The sequence below is a fragment of the Drosophila miranda genome, chromosome 4 (assembly GCF_003369915.1).
Source record: "Drosophila miranda strain MSH22 chromosome 4, D.miranda_PacBio2.1, whole genome shotgun sequence".
Classification (NCBI taxonomy): domain Eukaryota; kingdom Metazoa; phylum Arthropoda; class Insecta; order Diptera; family Drosophilidae; genus Drosophila; species Drosophila miranda.
Genome location: NC_046677.1, coordinates 25,692,482 through 25,708,769, shown reverse-complemented (window position 1 = coordinate 25,708,769; position 16,288 = coordinate 25,692,482). Strand labels below are relative to the sequence as shown.

Here is a 16,288-nt window from a genome sequence, read left to right as displayed (position 1 = left end):
AAATGTTAATTTCTAAATAGCCTTAAGACTTGTACATATGTAAATATCCTATAAATAATTTAATGGAGCTGACGAAATTACCAATCTCAGACCCACATGTCTGGGTGGGTGGGTGGGTACGGGTGGCAAATGTACATTAATATGTCTGTCTATTAATTCGCATTTTTTTTTGACATTCCGTTGAGAAGATTATTGGTATACTCGCACGTACATATATATTTATATAGGAACAGATATAGAATATATAAAGTATGGTTTTTTGTAGGGAATTTTCGTGGGTGTTCTAGACACACGTATCGGCCATAAATTGGAAAACCATGAGGAACACTTCCACGGAGCTATTCAAGCAGAAACACACTTCTGGCCAGAACAGAAAAATAAATCACCTACTATGGCAGCCACAACACATAATTGTATCCATCGAAGGTGGTCTATAAAGAAAAACCCAACCAAAACGTTAATCTCATTCAGATTTGTTTTCATTGACCTGGGTCGGGAAAAATATCCAACCCAGTATTCAGTACTGGCACCGAGTTATCTATGTGGGTTTCGCGTCGCGAGTCTGAGTCAATAATGGTATAAGATTCTGGTTAAGGCCATGCGCGATTACAATTTCTATAAGACATGAGATTCCTATAAATGCAAAAGACAGGCGAACATTCGCCCCTGTACGTGCGCCGAGATCTCTGGCGATGACAACAAAAAGTTTTCATTCAGCAAACGCATTCTGCTGACAATTGAAACCACAAACACGTAGGCGAGTGTTGATCGGTGGATCGGCAGTGGTGGTGAGTGTAAGTGCCTGTGTGGTCGATGCGTTGAGAGAACGATGTGATTGAATGAGTGAGGATGTGAGTGTTGTGCGAATGCATTTATGAGTTATGGAAGACAGAGTGTACAAATACCATGTGGAAATAGGAAGAGCTTTCGAAACCTTAATAGTTTATTTTGGACTCGTAAAATCATGGGATTAAACCGTAAATATAAGCCGCGTTATTAAAACATACCATAGTTACATATGTTAATAGTATCTCAGACATTCGTTTGACTTCAAATTCTCTTTATGGTTTCACTTTTTCCACCCGCAACTCTCACTTTATAGCCCCACTCTCACTCATACCAATACGCGTGGCCATGTTCACTCATTACAATTTGGCCAAAATCGTATTAACTTGCCAGCCGGCCTTCAGTTTCTCCAACGTGTTCAGCTCAAACGCTCCATGAAGCGCTGAAAGAAATTTTGTCTTCAATCATTGGAAATATCAAGTGGAACTTAAAGGGATAAGATGCATTATATGTACCTGTTGGGTGTACTGGCGTTGCGTGAGTACAGATCAATGTGTGCACTAAAAATTAAGGAAAAGAAAAAGTCATCATCTTTCTTATCCCCAGTCAGTATTTGCCAGGCAGCTTCAACCAGGAGTTTTGCAACCAGCAAACCACTGCCCACCTATGAAGATGATGGCACTACAGTGCCTCCCCCAAGTGTCACACCTTCTCCCACAAACAGAGACATTACTCTAGGTCCCTGCAAGTGGGTCGTTGGCCGAAGTTGTCCCGATCCAGATGTCAAGTATTATATATACACGCGACATAATGCAATGGATAGACAATGCCTTCACATCGATGATAGCCTGGAGAAGTCGAATCTAACAGCCTCCTACTTCAATCCCAGGCATCCCACAAAGATCATCATCCATGGCTATAATTCGGATATGTTTCTACATCCCCTACAGAAAATGCGAGATGGTGAGATTGAAGCTTTGTCCATTAACAATTAAAACATACAATTCATCCCACCCCTTAGAATACCTCTCAAAATCGGATTACAATATTATATATGTGGATTGGAGCGTTCTGTCTCCGGGTCCCTGTTACATCAGTGCCGTACACAATACTCGTCATGCTGGGACGTGCACGGCCCAGCTGGTGGAGCGTCTTGTGGAGACGGGCAACACGGATATCCATGTGATTGGCTTCTCCCTCGGGGCACAGCTTCCCAACTATATAGCAAGGAATCTTACATCGTTTATGCTACCAAGGATTACGGGGTTGGACCCGGCGATGCCGCTGTTTATTACATCTGGAAATGCGGATAAGCTGGATCCGAGTGACGCCACATATGTGGATGTGTATCATACGAATGCCCTCGTCCAGGGAAAGCTGGAGAGATGTGGTCACGCCGACTTTTATATGAATGGTGGCATCATGCAGCCAGGCTGTAATGGACAGCAGATAAGTAAGATGCACAAAAAGACAACTAAACTTGAAGATTAACTTTGGTTACCCTCTGTAGACTCCTTTGCCTGCAGTCATCAGCGTGCTCCTGCCTATTTCTTGGAGTCCATACGCTCACCTAAGGGATTTTGGGGCTGGGCATGCAGCGGCTACATCTGTTACCTGCTCGGAATGTGTCCTCCCACGAATTTCCTGCTGGAGGCTGGCGATAACATTCGTTCCACCACTCGAGGAATGTTCATGATCGACACCAACGACAGCGCTCCCTATGCCCTGGGCAAGTGGACGGATCTGCCAACACTGGGGGCCAAGCAACCGCATATGCGAGCTCCTCCCAATCAAGTAAAGGCCCCGCCCAATCAGAGTGTGGATCCTTTGCTGCAGCACATCGATCAGTTTGGCAAACTGGCTGCCAACTTCAACAACCTGGCGATGTCACCCAGTGGCCGGGATCCCTATGAGCACTGGACCAGCTTTAGTCCGGAGAACAAGGAAAACGATGACGATGAATCCGTAGAGGAGCAGGATTTGATTGATCCAGATGATCGCCAGCTGGCCTTGCAATCTCCGCCAACCATGGAATGGTGGGATTATCGGAGGAATCTCACGTATGGATTCATAGAAAATAATATATTCGCTATGCCAAAGCTGAAGTAGCGCCAGATTGGATCGATGCTAGTTCGAGCAGTTAAATCCCACCCTTGCCCCCGATTTCCTTACTAATAATTAACGAATGCAATCTTCATTGTGAGGTGATATCCAACAAATGCAAATACAGTGCGTTTCAAAACTATACCGCTATTCGAAAGTTGCAACTGAATTAAGATTTAATCATGCAGCATTATAATATAGATCTATTCCTGAGCCCTAGAGCAGTAATGTTTTAATAAATAAATTAGTTAAATAAAGAAAAATAAATGATAGATTTTGTAAATATTAAAAAAAGTACAATACAATACAATAGTTCGTTAAAAAAAAGTATAATTTAGAGCTAAAGGTAGGTGTACCATTATGGGATTAATAAGGACTATTATCGAGAGCGGCCTTAATTTCAAAACTGAATTGTAAATTGATTCTGCTTGATGATTGGGCTTGCGAAGATTATAGTTGTGAAACGTAGTGTATGGATTAATCGTATAATTCAAGCATCGTATAATTTTAAACAATTCCGGAATACAATAGCAGATTTGTATTAATTGTAAATTGTAATAAATTTTTAACGCCATATTAATTAGAAATGGACTTGAAGAATGTGGAGTGCCGGTTCGGAAATCGTATTTTCTGTGTATGTATGTTCTATTCCTCTATTTTCTATGCAGGGATTACCATTTGGGAGATAGGATGTATCTGGGGCTGGGTTATGTATACAATTACATGTACATTTACGAGTAGAAAACATCCCCCGCCCTGACGAAGACGACGACGACAAGCGTAGCATGCTATGATGATTGCTTTAATTTCCCCTTCCTTCCCATTCCGTCTGTCCGTCCGTCCCCGACTTCTGAGCTTACGTAAAATCCTAATCCGTACAATAATAATCGCCACTGACTGTTGCGTTGCTGCCGTTGCTGAGGATCAGCCCTATACCTTTTTTTTTACCACTCTTTTGGCACGCGTTGTCGGCACTGCGGGGACTGGTGTTGCCGGCTGGGGTGGCGGGGATGGGGACTCAGGTGTTTCTGCGTCTGCGACTGCGACTGGGACTGCTGCTGACGACTCTGGCTCCTCGTCTGGTTTTTCTGGTTGCGGCTCATCGATAGCCTCCACCTTGATGTCCACCTCCATTTCGGGCTGCTCAGTATCACTGTTGCCGGACATGGGCGATGGTGGGGCACGTACTCGATCGGGATCATCATCCTCCTGATCGAGCGACGTGCTGTTTGTGCTTGCATCCTCTTCCTCCAGCACCGACAGGTGATAGAGCTTCATGTCCTCCTCGGAAATGGGCACGGGTGCGTTCGAGAGCGGATCTCGTCCATTCAGCGACTTGGGGAATGCAATCACATCGCGTATGGACCGCGCCCTGCACAATATGGCGATGAGGCGATCCAGGCCTAGGGCAATACCACCATGCGGCGGGCAGCCCGATTCTAAGGCACTCAGTAAATGTGACAAATGCTCGTGTGGTATCTTGAGGATCTGTTCCAATATAAACTGCTGCATATCGCGGTCGTGGATACGAATAGAGCCACCGCCCACCTCTTGGCCATTGAGCACCAGATCGTACGCCTGTGAGCGTATGTTCTCTAGGTTTTCGCAGCTGGTGGCAAAATTATCCAAATCATCGATGTGCGGCTGCGTAAATGGATGATGAACGCTCTCTAGCTGATTTGTTTCGCGATTACGCTCGAACAGAGGAAAATCTATGACCCAAAGGAAGCGATAGCCATTGGGCTTTTTCATCTTGACATTCTCTACCAGAAAATCGTGGTAATCCAGGCGAATGCGACCCAGCAATGCGCGCTATAAGCGTAAGAAAATATTAGAGAGATTGTAGAGATTAACGGGCGTAGAGTTCCAATAAACTTACTGTTTCCACTTTGTGTCCAATGCCCAGAAAGAGCAGATCATTCTCCTCGAGATCAAACTTCTCTGTAATTTCATTGGCTACCTGCTCGCCCAGCAGTTTGCCGAGTCGATCGTGTACATCCGTGGCGGGACCGAATTTGCGCACGAACAGTGTACCAATAAAATCTTTGCCGAGACCCTCGTAGTGCTTGCGGGCAGCGCCATTCCAGAAGGCCTCGCTCGCTCGCACCACAATGGCATAGGCAGCAAGACCGCCCTCATATTTGCCCTTATACTCCTCGCTCTTGTCGATAATTTCGGAAACATTGTTCAAGAGAAAGCCGAAGCGTGTGTCGGGCTTGTCGTTTCCGTATTTCTCCAGTGCCTCCTCATAGGTGATGCGGCGGAATGGAGTCTGCAGCTTGGGCAGGTGCTTGGGCCACGAATAGCGCAGGGTCTCCTCAATCAGCTGCATAATGCCATCTCGACTGGTGAACGACAGCTCTATATCGAGCTGTGTGAATTCCGGCTGACGATCGGGACGCGTGGCTTCGTCGCGGTAGCATCTCGCCACTTGGAAATACCGATCGACGCCACCAGACATTAGCATTTGCTTGAACTGCTGCGGGCTCTGGACGAGCGAATAAAAGTGTCCGGCCTTGCGGGTGGGCACCACAAACTCCTGAGCGCCGCCGGGGGTGCGTCGGAACAGAGTCGGCGTCTCCACCTCGACGAAGCCCAAATAGTTGACCAGATATTCGCGCATTTTCATGATGACCGACGATCGCAGGCGGAGATTGTGCTGCATATCATTGAACCTCAAGTCCAGATAGCGATGCGTGAGGCGGAGTCGTTCTCCAGCTCGATTAAATTTACGTATCTCGAAGGGCAGGTTCTTTTTGGAAGGATTCAGAACAAGTACCGTATCCGCTTCCACTTCAACGTGTCCGGTGCTCATTTTGGGATTTACAGTGGCCCCTGGTCGCGGTATAACCGTGCCCTCCACACGAACAATTGACTCAATGGGCACCCCAGTCTCTGCATACTCCTCCAGACCCTTAGTCTTGGGCAACAGCAGCACTTGCGTTTGGCCATAGGCATCGCGCAGTATGAAGAACTTGTTCATTCGCTGGAATTCTAGCCATCCGCAGATGACAACCTTTTCGTTGATCTCATTCGATGTGAGCTCACCGCAATTGTGTGTGCGATCAGCAAACTTATTCGTATCGGCTACCTTTACGCGCTGCTCGGGATTGCTGCCATTGTTGGTGGACGATGTGGCCTCTGGTCCGAGGTCTTCCTTGGGCTCACCATTGTTGGTGTCCGCATGGGAGGAGCCGCAGGCGGCGGCCTCTTCTGCCTCGAGATCATCAATGGACATCTTCTGTTGCTTCTCTTTGAGTTTAATGGGGCCATCGTATGGGTCATCGGGGTTCAAGATCTTAACGCTAGTCACACTGACCTCCACCTCGCCAGTGTCGTATTTCTGAAAGATGTATACGATCAATGACATAGTCAATAATAGGAATTCTTTCAAAACTCACCAAATTAATATTGGCTTTGGGTCTTCCCAGCACTTTTCCCACTACTTGGAGCACAGTTTGGTCGGGCGTAGACATAAAGGTGTCTATTAGCTGTGGATAAAGATTCGAGACATTTAATGATATAATTTATATACTCGATAGACCGACTCACCGACTGATCTTCAATCATTAACTGCGTTTGGCCATAGCCATCTTTAAGCTGTAAGAATTTGTTGTTTTTCGTGGATGGTATCCAGCCCACCAGAGTAACAGTCTTTCCCACATCATCGCGCCTCAGATCGTTGCACGTTAGATCGCGATTCTCAAAGTATTTCAGAATGTTTTCGTTCCCTATTGAAATGATTATTTGAATTAGTAAAACATCTTTGCTCTCTCTCTTTGAAACTCACTTGCAATCTTATACTCGGTGCTGGTGATGCCTTGGGTGCTCTGCTGCTGCACCATGGTGCTGTAGCTGCGCTTATCGCCCGCCCGTTTTGTGCCGCTCGCCGGGAAATGTATGTTGAGGATATCTTGGACCTCAACCTCTATTTCGCCCGTTGGCATCGTTTGATTGCAGGAATTGTGCGGCCTCCTCATCACTTGCCCCACAATCGTGAGCGTTGTATTCTCGGGCATATTATTCATCCGTCGCGCCACCCGGGGATGCTTGTCCTCGAGAACAACCAGCTGGCAGGCGCCACCATTGCGATCCCTCAGCTCAGCGAAGCGATTCACCCGCTTCTTGATCAGCCTTCCCGAGAGCTCCACAAACAGGCCACAATGATGATTCCGCAACTCGCCACAGCTTTGCCTCATGGGCTGCGGGGGCTGCGAGTTCATGTTGATATTGCTGGCCATGGCGCTCATCAGCTGCATCATGTCATTGTAGGAAACGTTGGGGCCCACTGCAGCATGAGAGTACGAAATATATACATATAGTGGAAAATCTGGGATAAAACTGGGTTTGAGGGACTTACTGTTGAAAGGATTGGGCCCTGGCCCGAAGTTATCGTTGTAGCCACCGTTTCCGCCTCCATTGCCACCGCCACGATAATTGTCAAAATCATTATAACCACTACCTCCATAGCCTGGCCCACCTGGAGGACCACCGGGTCCGCCGCCATAACGCCCGCCGCCTCCGCCACCGCCACCGCCACCGCCCCGATACCGACCACTCATTATCTGCCGGGGAGTATAGCTCATGGTAAACTATTTCTAGAATCGCAAAAATCCAGGCACACGGCACACTTACGTGACTACAATCAACCGGCTCTTCCGCTAGCGCTAATGAAATTGAGGAGTTCTGGTCCCGCCTTAATTTTCCACTGCTCGCCGCGGCACGGTGCACGAGTGCTGCTTGTAGTTGCAGTCTCTGGTGACTACGCCAAATCGTCCTGGAAATTAATAACATTTTTTTAAACAAATCGCGTTTTTTATTTAATTATGGCCGCATGCAAGCGCTGATGTAAAAAATTTTCAGACCCAGCGCGAGACACACATACACACACACCACGCATACAGTGGCAATTGGACTCAACTGCACACATACACAATATCGCGACTGTGTGCCGGGCGTCGCGAAAATGCCGACGAAAAACATGCCAAACTCGATGAGAACGTACCGTAGTAGGTGATGCGATTGCAAGGCCAGAATTGCACTTTTGTTAACTAAGTAAATAACGCCAGAATAATAACGCACCTAAACTGTATCACGCTGATAACGAATTTTAATGAAAAATGGTTGTTTTGCTTTGTTTCAGAACTACGCCTAGCGATGGCCAACACACTGATGCCTGGGGCGCCTATCGATACTCATTGTATCGATGTATCTAGCTTCCAAATTGAAAACGGCGCTTTTGAATGGACATTTATTTGTACATTTTTTTTTTAAATAACTGCCTTCAGAATGCATTTAAAATTTGAATATTTATTTACATGACACTTAAATTCATTAACAAATGCATTTAATAACAATCTATCTGTTTTAATCAGTACTATATGCATGTGCAAAAAGAATACAAAATATATTTTGTATGTGGCAATCACAAGTTTTTTTTTCTCAACTTGCAGTTTGGCTTATAAATTACAAAAAGTACACGGACCAGTGCTGATGTTCCATCCCGCAGAAAGTGCCCTTTAAGATCTAACTCTCGTATTCGGTGCCGTTGAGAGAATTCTGGAAATGCGTGACCACATAATCGTGATAGTACGCCATAATACACAGCGGCTGACCCAGAATAATGGATGCCCAAACAAGGATATTTCCCATGCGTGGGCCCAGGCGACGCTCGATATACTTGGATACCGCTGAGAGTGGAATCTGTCCCATCATGCCCATAAAGGCCCAGATCTTGTATGTTTGTAAAGGAACGGAGACCTAAATAATAGACAGAATTATAAATATAATCGGTTGATGCAGGTCTCACATTCCTAGACCTTACCAAGTATTCATGGAAGAATGCACTAAACAGGAAGACTATGGTCGAAGCCTGACGCGACGAATAGCCCATTTGGACCACTGGGATGTAGAGATGACGCACGCACCATCTATGCACTGGCATGTTCCATGTTCTCCAGAAGGTGTCAATGTTTATGGCATTCCACCAATCACAGTAAAAGTTACGATCCGCAAAGTTCAGCAGCTCACCCACAGCATTCAGGAAAGAGTGGAACATCAGATAAAAGAAGCACAGCCAGACCAAGTGGTTGGGAAGCTAAACAATACAGTCGGTTACTTGTAAATCATAAAGAGAGCCAGCTAATCGCAAACTAACCGCCAGTTTGAGGAGACGCTCTGTGGCCAGGGCCACATCCATATTTGAGAATGGTATCAGGGAGTTGCGCACCGAGGGAATGATCCATTGCTGGAACAAAGCCATAACCACATGAACTCCAATCATGACCTCCAACAGGCGCTTCAAAAGGAAACGCTTGCGGACACGACTTGTGCGAGGGAAGTTCAGTTCATAGCACAAAGTGGGAGCGCACAGAAAGTATAGCAAATCCCTGTAGCTGAGATTGTCGGGATACTGCACCAACTTGGAAATGTCTTCATCCTCATCTCCGCCATCCAAGTGACCGTTTTCTAAAGAGGACAAGACCAATTAGATATGACTGATGGCATCATTTTTGATGACCTCAACTTACTGAGTTCCGCCAGCGTGATGCTGGGCCTCCGCTCTCGAGGATTCTTCTGGTAGTAGGTCTGTCGACACCACATATTGGTCTGGACATAGCTCCAGATCTTCAGGAACAGAATCGAGTAAAAGAAGCACACTGTTGAGGCGCCCACTGTGAAAGGCGAAATCGAAAATAATTTTTACTTGTGTAAGATATGAATATTAGTTTATAAGATTTGAATATTAGTTTAAGATTTACTCATCGATAGTATTATAAGAAATACCAATGTACTCGATATATCGATACTTGTCCTCGACAAGTATCGATATGCCAACACACATTCATTCGAATACGCCGATCAAGAAAGAAGAACATATAATAAAACCGTGCTATTAAAAGTTTACATATCAGGTGTGGGGTTTGCCCAAAAAAAAAAAAAAACTGCGATGAACAATGCAGACATAAGAGCGAAAACCAAAAGTGAACTTAGCGACATATTGCGTAGCGACATAACGTATATTTTGATCAAGATGCCAACATACACCAATTACGTACAGCAGTGAAAAAAATCATGGAAGACACGCATGAGCTAGGAAATACGGCGCCAAGCGCAGACGAGACTATGCAGGCAGACATTTTTGCAGTCCCGGTTGAGCGCGAGATAGATAGAGACAACCGTAGTGCACAACACGTAGTAAAAGCGGCGCCAGAAGAATATGGTGAAAATGTGCAGAAGGCTCGAGAAGCATTCATGCCGCGACAAGACAACGCTTGTTCGAAATTGACCATGCGATCAAGATGAATACGAAGAAGAATCGCGCCGTTTGCAGCAGTTGGAACAATTGTACGTTTCTCGCAAGCGCTTAGCTGATCTCAAATTAAGCATATTGAAAACGGAGAAAGAGGCTATGGAGTTGGAAACGCCAAGAGATTGCATCGACTTGACACACATTGAGGCGTTGATGCGTCCATTTTCTGGAGATGACGACCAGGCTGTAACCAGTTGGATAAGTAACTTTGAGGACATTATGAATTTCCATGGTGTATCCGAGTCCAAATGCTGGATATTAGCGAAGCGGCTGCTAGGCGGATCGGCGAAGGCGTACATCGACCATGTGGCGCCTTTGACTTGGCAATTGATGCGAGCAGAATTGCTCAACGTCTTTGAGCAGAAAGTGACAGCGTGGGACATTGGAAAGCGACTGGAGGCACGGAAAATTGCAAATAATGAAAGCGCATTGCAATATTTCGTCGCAATGTGCAGCATAGCGTCGCAAGCAGACATGGCCACGAGCGATGTGGTCAAATTCATCGTAGAGGGACTGCAGGACAAGCAGGACACTCAACGAGTTGCGTGACAAGATGGTCACCTATGATAAGGTCAGAAGAGCTCCTGGCGTCGTAGCAATTCGTAGCGAAGGTATGACAAAGGGAAAACTAAATGTGAGTATGGCAGTTTGGCAGCAGCAAGGTGGTGGCGCAATGCGTTGCTACAACTGTCGGCAATTTGGGCACGTTATGAAGGAATGCAGTCAGCCAAAGAGACCGGATGGGGCATGTTTTAACTGTTGGAGTACCAGCCACCTATATTCGCAGTGCCCGAAACGAAAGATGGCGACTAGGGTAGCTGCAGTTCAAGATGAGGAGCGACCAGGAGAAAAAAACAACGACGATTTAGCGGCTGTCCAGTTAATCACTTTATGACTTCCGTTTGGTGAACAAAGAGGCGTCAGTATTTTTAGTCTATTTGATACAGGTAGCCCTGTAAGTTTTATTCATAAGTCTTTGATACCGAAGTCGGCTATAGTTGAAGCCTATAATGAAGTTAGGAAATACTATGGACTAGGAGGACAACCAATTCCCATATGGGGAAAATTTAAGTGCCATATTGAATTTTGCACAAAGAAATATATCGTTTTATTAAACATCGTAGATGATAACATGCTGCCTTTGCCGGTATTGTTGGGACGCGATGCCCTTAAAGTTATTGAAGTAAAATTAGTTCATAAGAAAAATATCAATGCGAAGCAACACATCATTAAGTTCGTTAAAGCAAAAAGCTATTAGTTTAACCTGCGCGTCTTTATTCACCGAACGTAAAAATAATATTAACATAAGACTATATGATAAGTTAGATGGTAATGAATCAGAAAGAAGCGAGCTAATGAAACGTTCTAATCCATTTAAAAATCAGACACAAGAAAACTCAAGGAATGACAAAATGGCCATCGAGAATATGAATCAAGGCGACGAATTCAGTAACTTTTGTGCGTCGGTAGAGATTGATGAAGAGGAACATATTAACGTAGGTTTCGAATTTGGCCTCACTCTTGCAGAAAAGTGTAGGGAAGTTATTAAGACATACTATTTACACAAAGAATTTGACTTTAAAGCACCACCAAAGTATCAGATGCAGGACAGTATAAGTACTTGAGAATGCCCTTTGGGTTAAAAAATGGATCCGCTATTTTTCAGAGATTTATTTCGGAGCTCTTGAGAGACTTTATTAGGAACAAAAGCATTGTAGTGTACATGGATGATATATTAGTAGCGACTAAAACAGTTGAAGAACACATGGATATATTAAAAAGACTATGCATTCGGTTTAGCGAGCAAAATTTAGAGATAAATCTAAAAAAGTGTAGGTTTGTCAATCGAAACATCGATTTCCTGGGGTATAAAGTTAATCAAAACGGAATAGTTCCTAGTGATTCCCATATTGAGGCCTTGAAAAAATACCCAGTCCCTCAAAATGTAAAAGCACTGCACTCATGCTTGGGATTCTTTTCGTATTTTCGACGTTTCATGTTGTCATTTGCGACGACAGCTAAGCCCTTGGTGCAGTTGTTAAAAGAAGGTGGTCTGTTTCCCATGAATAGAGAACAGGTGAAGACGTTTGAAACTCTTAAGAATGCGTTGGCAAATCCTCCGGTATTAGCCATTTTTAGCCCAAATAGAGAAACGGAATTACAACGGAATACTGATGCAAAGACAAGATGATGGGAAGATGCACCCTGTGTCCTATTATTCCGGCAAAACAACAGAAAGAGAATCACGTTATCATAGTTTCGAACTAGAGACATTGGCTATAATTTATGCATTGAGGCGTTTTAGAGCATATTTGGAGCATAGGTCCTTCAAAATAATCACGGATTGTAATTCGTTAGTACAGACGTTAACCAGAAAGTCAATTAGTCCTAAGATAGCACGGTGGTCCCTAGAGTTAGAGAACTATGATTACTCCATTATGCACAGACCTGGGGCCAGTATGGCGCACGTTGATGCGCTGAGCAGACAAGATCAAGTGACGAATATGTTAGAGGATGGTTATAGAGTCAAATACGGTTTAGAAAAGTCTAATTTAGAAAAAGATGAGAGTAGAAAGCAATATACAAGGAATAGTGTAAGTAGAGACAACACTGGTAGTGAGCATAGAGGTACCGTAGAGAACCCTGTGATTAAGTGTAGAGAATTAAATATCAATAGAGAGCGTAGTAGTACCGTACAGAACCCTGCGATTGAGTGTGGAGAATCAAGTGCAGTAGGAAGTAGATTGGGAAATAGGTGGAAGTCTGATGATAGAGAGAACCTTGGTGGTGATTGTAGAGATAACATAGAGAATAGTGAATATAGGGAAAAGGATGGATGGAAGATTGAAATTAGAGATTTGAGCCAATGTAGAGGAAGCGTTAACGATGTGGTGGGGGGAGTAAAGTACATTAGTAGTAGGAATTCAGATAGAGAGAAAAAATGTGTTGAGGATACAGTAGAGAGGGACAAGTTAGAGTTTCAGGAGGAAAGATTACTAAAATCATTGATAGTTGGGGTAGTAGGTGCAACGCCAGAAGATGTTGATTTGATATTGCAAACAGAACAGATGCGAGACAAGGAAGTAGTTAGGATTCGAAAAATGCTAGAGGATGGAATTGAAGTAGATTTTGAAATGATAGATGGTATTGTTTACAAGAGGAGTTGTGAAAACAAACTATGTTTCTATGTACCAATGTGTATGGAAGAGCAGTTGATAAGGCGGTCACACGAAAAACTAGGACATCTGGCCGCAGAGAAGTGCGTGAGTGACCTTTTGAGGACCAACTGGTTTCCGTCAATGAGAAGTAAAGTGGCAAGTTTCATCAGAAACTGTCTACCGTGTATACTACACTCGATGCCTAAAACAATCCATAACAGAACGCTCCATAGTATCCCAAAGTCGTGTGTTCCTTTTCATACCCTACATGTTGATCATTTGGGTCCGTTGCCGAGTATTAGATCTAAGCGAAAACACCTCCTTGTGGTAATAGATGCATTCACTAAGTTTGTCAAATTGTTCCCGGTTAATAGTACCAGCACGCGGGAAGCGAAGGATGCCTTAAGTAAATATTTTGATTTCTATAGTCGCCCTACTAGGATAATATCAGATCGTGGGACCTGTTTCACCTCGTTAGAGTTCTCTAGTTTTCTGCAGGAGAGAGGGATAGAGCACATTAAGGTAGCTACAGGTGCACCGCAGGCGAATGGCCAAGTGGAGCGGGTGAATCGTGTTCTTACTCCTATGTTAGGAAAACTGTCAGAGCCCCTTGAGCAAGCCGATTGGTATAGGTTGATGAGCAAGGTAGAGCACGCCATTAATAACTCCGTTAACAGCAGTACGAAAAAGACACCTAGCACATTGTTATTTGGAATACCCCAGAAAGGACCCGTTGTAGATGAATTAACCGAATACCTAGAGGAGAAGTTAGCGTCAGAACTTAGAGAGTTGGAAACTATAAGAGAAATAGCAAGTGAGAACATACGGTTGTCGCAGAAAAGAAATGAGAAGATGTATGCCCATAAACATAGAGCCCCATTAAAGTATGAACCTGGTGACTATGTAGCAGTCCGGCATGTGGACACAACACCGGGGATCAATAAGAAGTTCGCACCAAAGTATCGAGGACCGTACAGGATCAATAGAGTATTGGATAATGATCGTTATGAGGATAATTGTCGACATTGAGGACTGTCAGTTGACGCAAATGCCATTCCGAAGTATATTAGAACCAGCAAGGCTTAAACCCTGGGTAGAGTGCAAGGATAAAACCATGGTCTCATGTTGTTAATCGATGAAATAGTATGTTAAGACAATACCGAATAAGAAATGTTTAACCAACTGTATGCCTTAGTGTGTAGATCGTGGGCGATCTGTAGTCAGGTTGCCCGAATGTAAGATATGAATATTAGTTTATAAGATTTGAATATTAGTTTAAGATTTACTCATCGATAGTATTATAAGAAATACCAATGTAAATAAAAATACCAATACTTGTCGAGGACAAGTATCGATATTCCAACACACATTCATTCGAATACGCCGATCAAGAAAGAAGAACATATAATAAAACCGTGCTATTAAAAGTTTACACTTGAATGCATGGGTATTTGGTACTCACTTAAGCTGAATGCATGTCCTTTCAGGTGTATAATGACCACGGGCAAACATACCAGAACAATTATGTTTACTATCTGTATGAAGATGCCAAGACCTTCGGCGATAATTTCCTGAAAATATAAAATAAAATATATATATATATATACATATATATAAATATAAATATAAATATACACAATAGTGTCACCACCTATCGCTTAGCTCACTGTCATCTCTAGGCGCGCCATATCGATGCCAGTAATCGATAGTGCAGCATTCGCAATAGTTCCATCAGCGGTTCCGCAATCTTCTTTGTGTGCAAAAAGGCCATTTATTTCATTTTATTTCGTAAAGTTATCGAATAACACGCAATACCAGTGGTATCACTTAGTTTAAAGGAATCTAGCAAGCAATCAAAGGGAAAATGGAAGTAACCGATGCTAATTTGCAACTTCTGGCCGGGTATTTGCAGCAGACGCTCAGCGCCGATCCAAACGTACGCCGGCCGGGTAAGTGTATTGGCGTGTGCGCGGGAAGTGGTGTGAACGACGCCTCGAATGAATGTGAATATGGAGTATGCTCGGTTGGTGATTCTATGTTCTCTAAATTGTAGCCGAGAAGTTGCTAGAGTCCACCGAACTGCAGCAAAACTATCCTGTGCTGCTGCTGAACCTTATCGACAAGTCGCAAATGGACATGACCACGCGTATAGCCGGCGCCATTGCATTCAAGAACTATGTGAAACGGAATTGGGCGGCGCATGAGGATACCGATGGGCCCGATCGCATCCACGAAAGCGATCGCAACACGATCAAGTCTCTTATTGTCACTCTTATGCTGCACTCCCCAGTGGCTCTGCAGAAGCAGCTGAGCGACGCCGTGAGCATCATTGGCAAGCATGATTTCCCGAAAAAATGGCCGCAAATGATCGACGAGATGGTGCAAAGGTTTGCCTCGGGCGATTTCAATGTGATCAATGGCGTACTACAAACGGCGCATTCGCTGTTCAAGCGCTATCGTTACGAGTTCAAATCGCAAGCCCTGTGGGAGGAGATCAAGTTCGTGCTGGACCGCATGGCCCAGCCGCTCACAGACCTTCTGCAGGCTACCATGCAGCTGACAAAAGTGCACGAGAACAATATGGAGGCCTTGAAGGTCATCTATGGGTCATTAGTGCTGGTCAATAAGGTGTTCTTCTCGCTGAACTCCCAGGATCTGCCCGAATTCTTTGAGGACAACATGAACACCTGGATGGGTGCCTTCATTCAGCAGCTGGCCGTCAATGTCCCAGCTCTGAGCAGAGACGATGACGATGATCCCGGTGTGCTGGAGTTTCTACGCTCGCAGGTCTGCGAGAATATCTGTCTGTATGCGAAGAAGTACGATGAAGAATTTAAGCCGTTCATGGAGCAATTTGTGACCGCAGTCTGGGAACTGTTGGTCAAAACCAGCCTCAATACAAAAAACGATTCGGTAAGATTTCCATATT

At 44.5% G+C, this 16,288-nt stretch overlaps 4 protein-coding genes across 7 annotated transcripts in view; 2 read left to right on the top strand and 2 right to left on the bottom strand.

The window, feature by feature from the left end:
* The first annotated feature begins 56 nt into the window (after nt 1-56).
* LOC108161940 (phospholipase A1 member A) lies at nt 57-3,858 on the top strand. Its single transcript, XM_017296374.2, has 4 exons — nt 57-1,323; nt 1,393-1,749; nt 1,808-2,239; nt 2,297-3,858. The coding sequence occupies exons 1-4, from the start codon at nt 1,287-1,289 to the stop codon at nt 2,893-2,895; spliced, it is 1,425 nt and encodes a 474-aa protein (XP_017151863.1). The 5' UTR covers nt 57-1,286; the 3' UTR covers nt 2,896-3,858.
* On the bottom strand, nt 3,043-8,071 carry LOC108161938 (aspartate--tRNA ligase, mitochondrial). Of its 2 annotated transcripts, none has more exons than XM_017296370.2 (8): nt 7,972-8,071; nt 7,525-7,666; nt 7,250-7,454; nt 6,680-7,177; nt 6,442-6,620; nt 6,291-6,380; nt 4,769-6,232; nt 3,043-4,701 (listed from the first exon to the last, which is right to left on the bottom strand). In XM_017296370.2, exons 3-8 carry the CDS (start codon nt 7,449-7,451, stop codon nt 3,820-3,822), a joined length of 3,315 nt encoding a protein of 1,104 aa, XP_017151859.1. In that variant the 5' UTR covers nt 7,452-7,454; nt 7,525-7,666; nt 7,972-8,071; the 3' UTR covers nt 3,043-3,819. The 2 variants fall into 2 exon arrangements, with proteins under 2 accessions (XP_017151859.1, XP_017151858.1); XM_017296369.2 differs by having other exon boundaries at nt 7,895-8,070.
* Nucleotides 8,072-8,219: 148 nt separating this feature from the next.
* LOC108161944 (diacylglycerol O-acyltransferase 1) overlaps nt 8,220-16,288 on the bottom strand; it is a 15,929-nt gene continuing 7,860 nt past the window's right edge. For all 3 annotated transcript variants that reach the window (XM_017296377.2, XM_017296379.2, XM_017296378.2), the window contains exons 6-10: nt 14,822-14,930; nt 9,420-9,563; nt 9,047-9,357; nt 8,714-8,986; nt 8,220-8,649 (exon numbers count right to left, since the gene is read on the bottom strand). In XM_017296377.2, the coding sequence (XP_017151866.1) occupies nt 8,416-8,649; nt 8,714-8,986; nt 9,047-9,357; nt 9,420-9,563; nt 14,822-14,930 (1,071 nt within the window). In that variant the 3' untranslated portion in view covers nt 8,220-8,415. The remainder of the gene's footprint in view (nt 8,650-8,713; nt 8,987-9,046; nt 9,358-9,419; nt 9,564-14,821; nt 14,931-16,288) is intronic.
* Nucleotides 15,067-16,288, top strand: part of LOC108161941 (exportin-2) — a 3,700-nt gene continuing 2,478 nt past the window's right edge. Inside the window, exons 1-2 of the mRNA XM_017296375.2 lie at nt 15,067-15,308; nt 15,413-16,272. Coding sequence (XP_017151864.1) covers nt 15,224-15,308; nt 15,413-16,272 — 945 coding nt within the window. The 5' untranslated portion in view covers nt 15,067-15,223. The remainder of the gene's footprint in view (nt 15,309-15,412; nt 16,273-16,288) is intronic.

Bases quoted from the DNA above. Each gene is read 5' to 3' on its own strand.
- LOC108161940 (XM_017296374.2), top strand. From the start codon at position 1,287: ATGCATTATATGTACCTGTTGGGTGTACTGGCGTTGC. The intron at 1,324-1,392 runs GTGAGTACAGAT...TCTTATCCCCAG, and splicing joins GTTGGGTGTACTGGCGTTGC to TCAGTATTTGCCAGGCAGCT. The intron at 2,240-2,296 runs GTAAGATGCACA...TACCCTCTGTAG, and splicing joins CTGTAATGGACAGCAGATAA to ACTCCTTTGCCTGCAGTCAT.
- LOC108161938 (XM_017296370.2), bottom strand. From the start codon at position 7,451: ATGAGTGGTCGGTATCGGGGCGGTGGCGGTGGCGGTGGCGGAGGCGGC. The intron at 6,381-6,441 runs GTGAGTCGGTCT...CTTTATCCACAG, and splicing joins TAATGATTGAAGATCAGTCG to CTAATAGACACCTTTATGTC. The intron at 4,702-4,768 runs GTAAGTTTATTG...TTACGCTTATAG, and splicing joins TTGGACACAAAGTGGAAACA to CGCGCATTGCTGGGTCGCAT.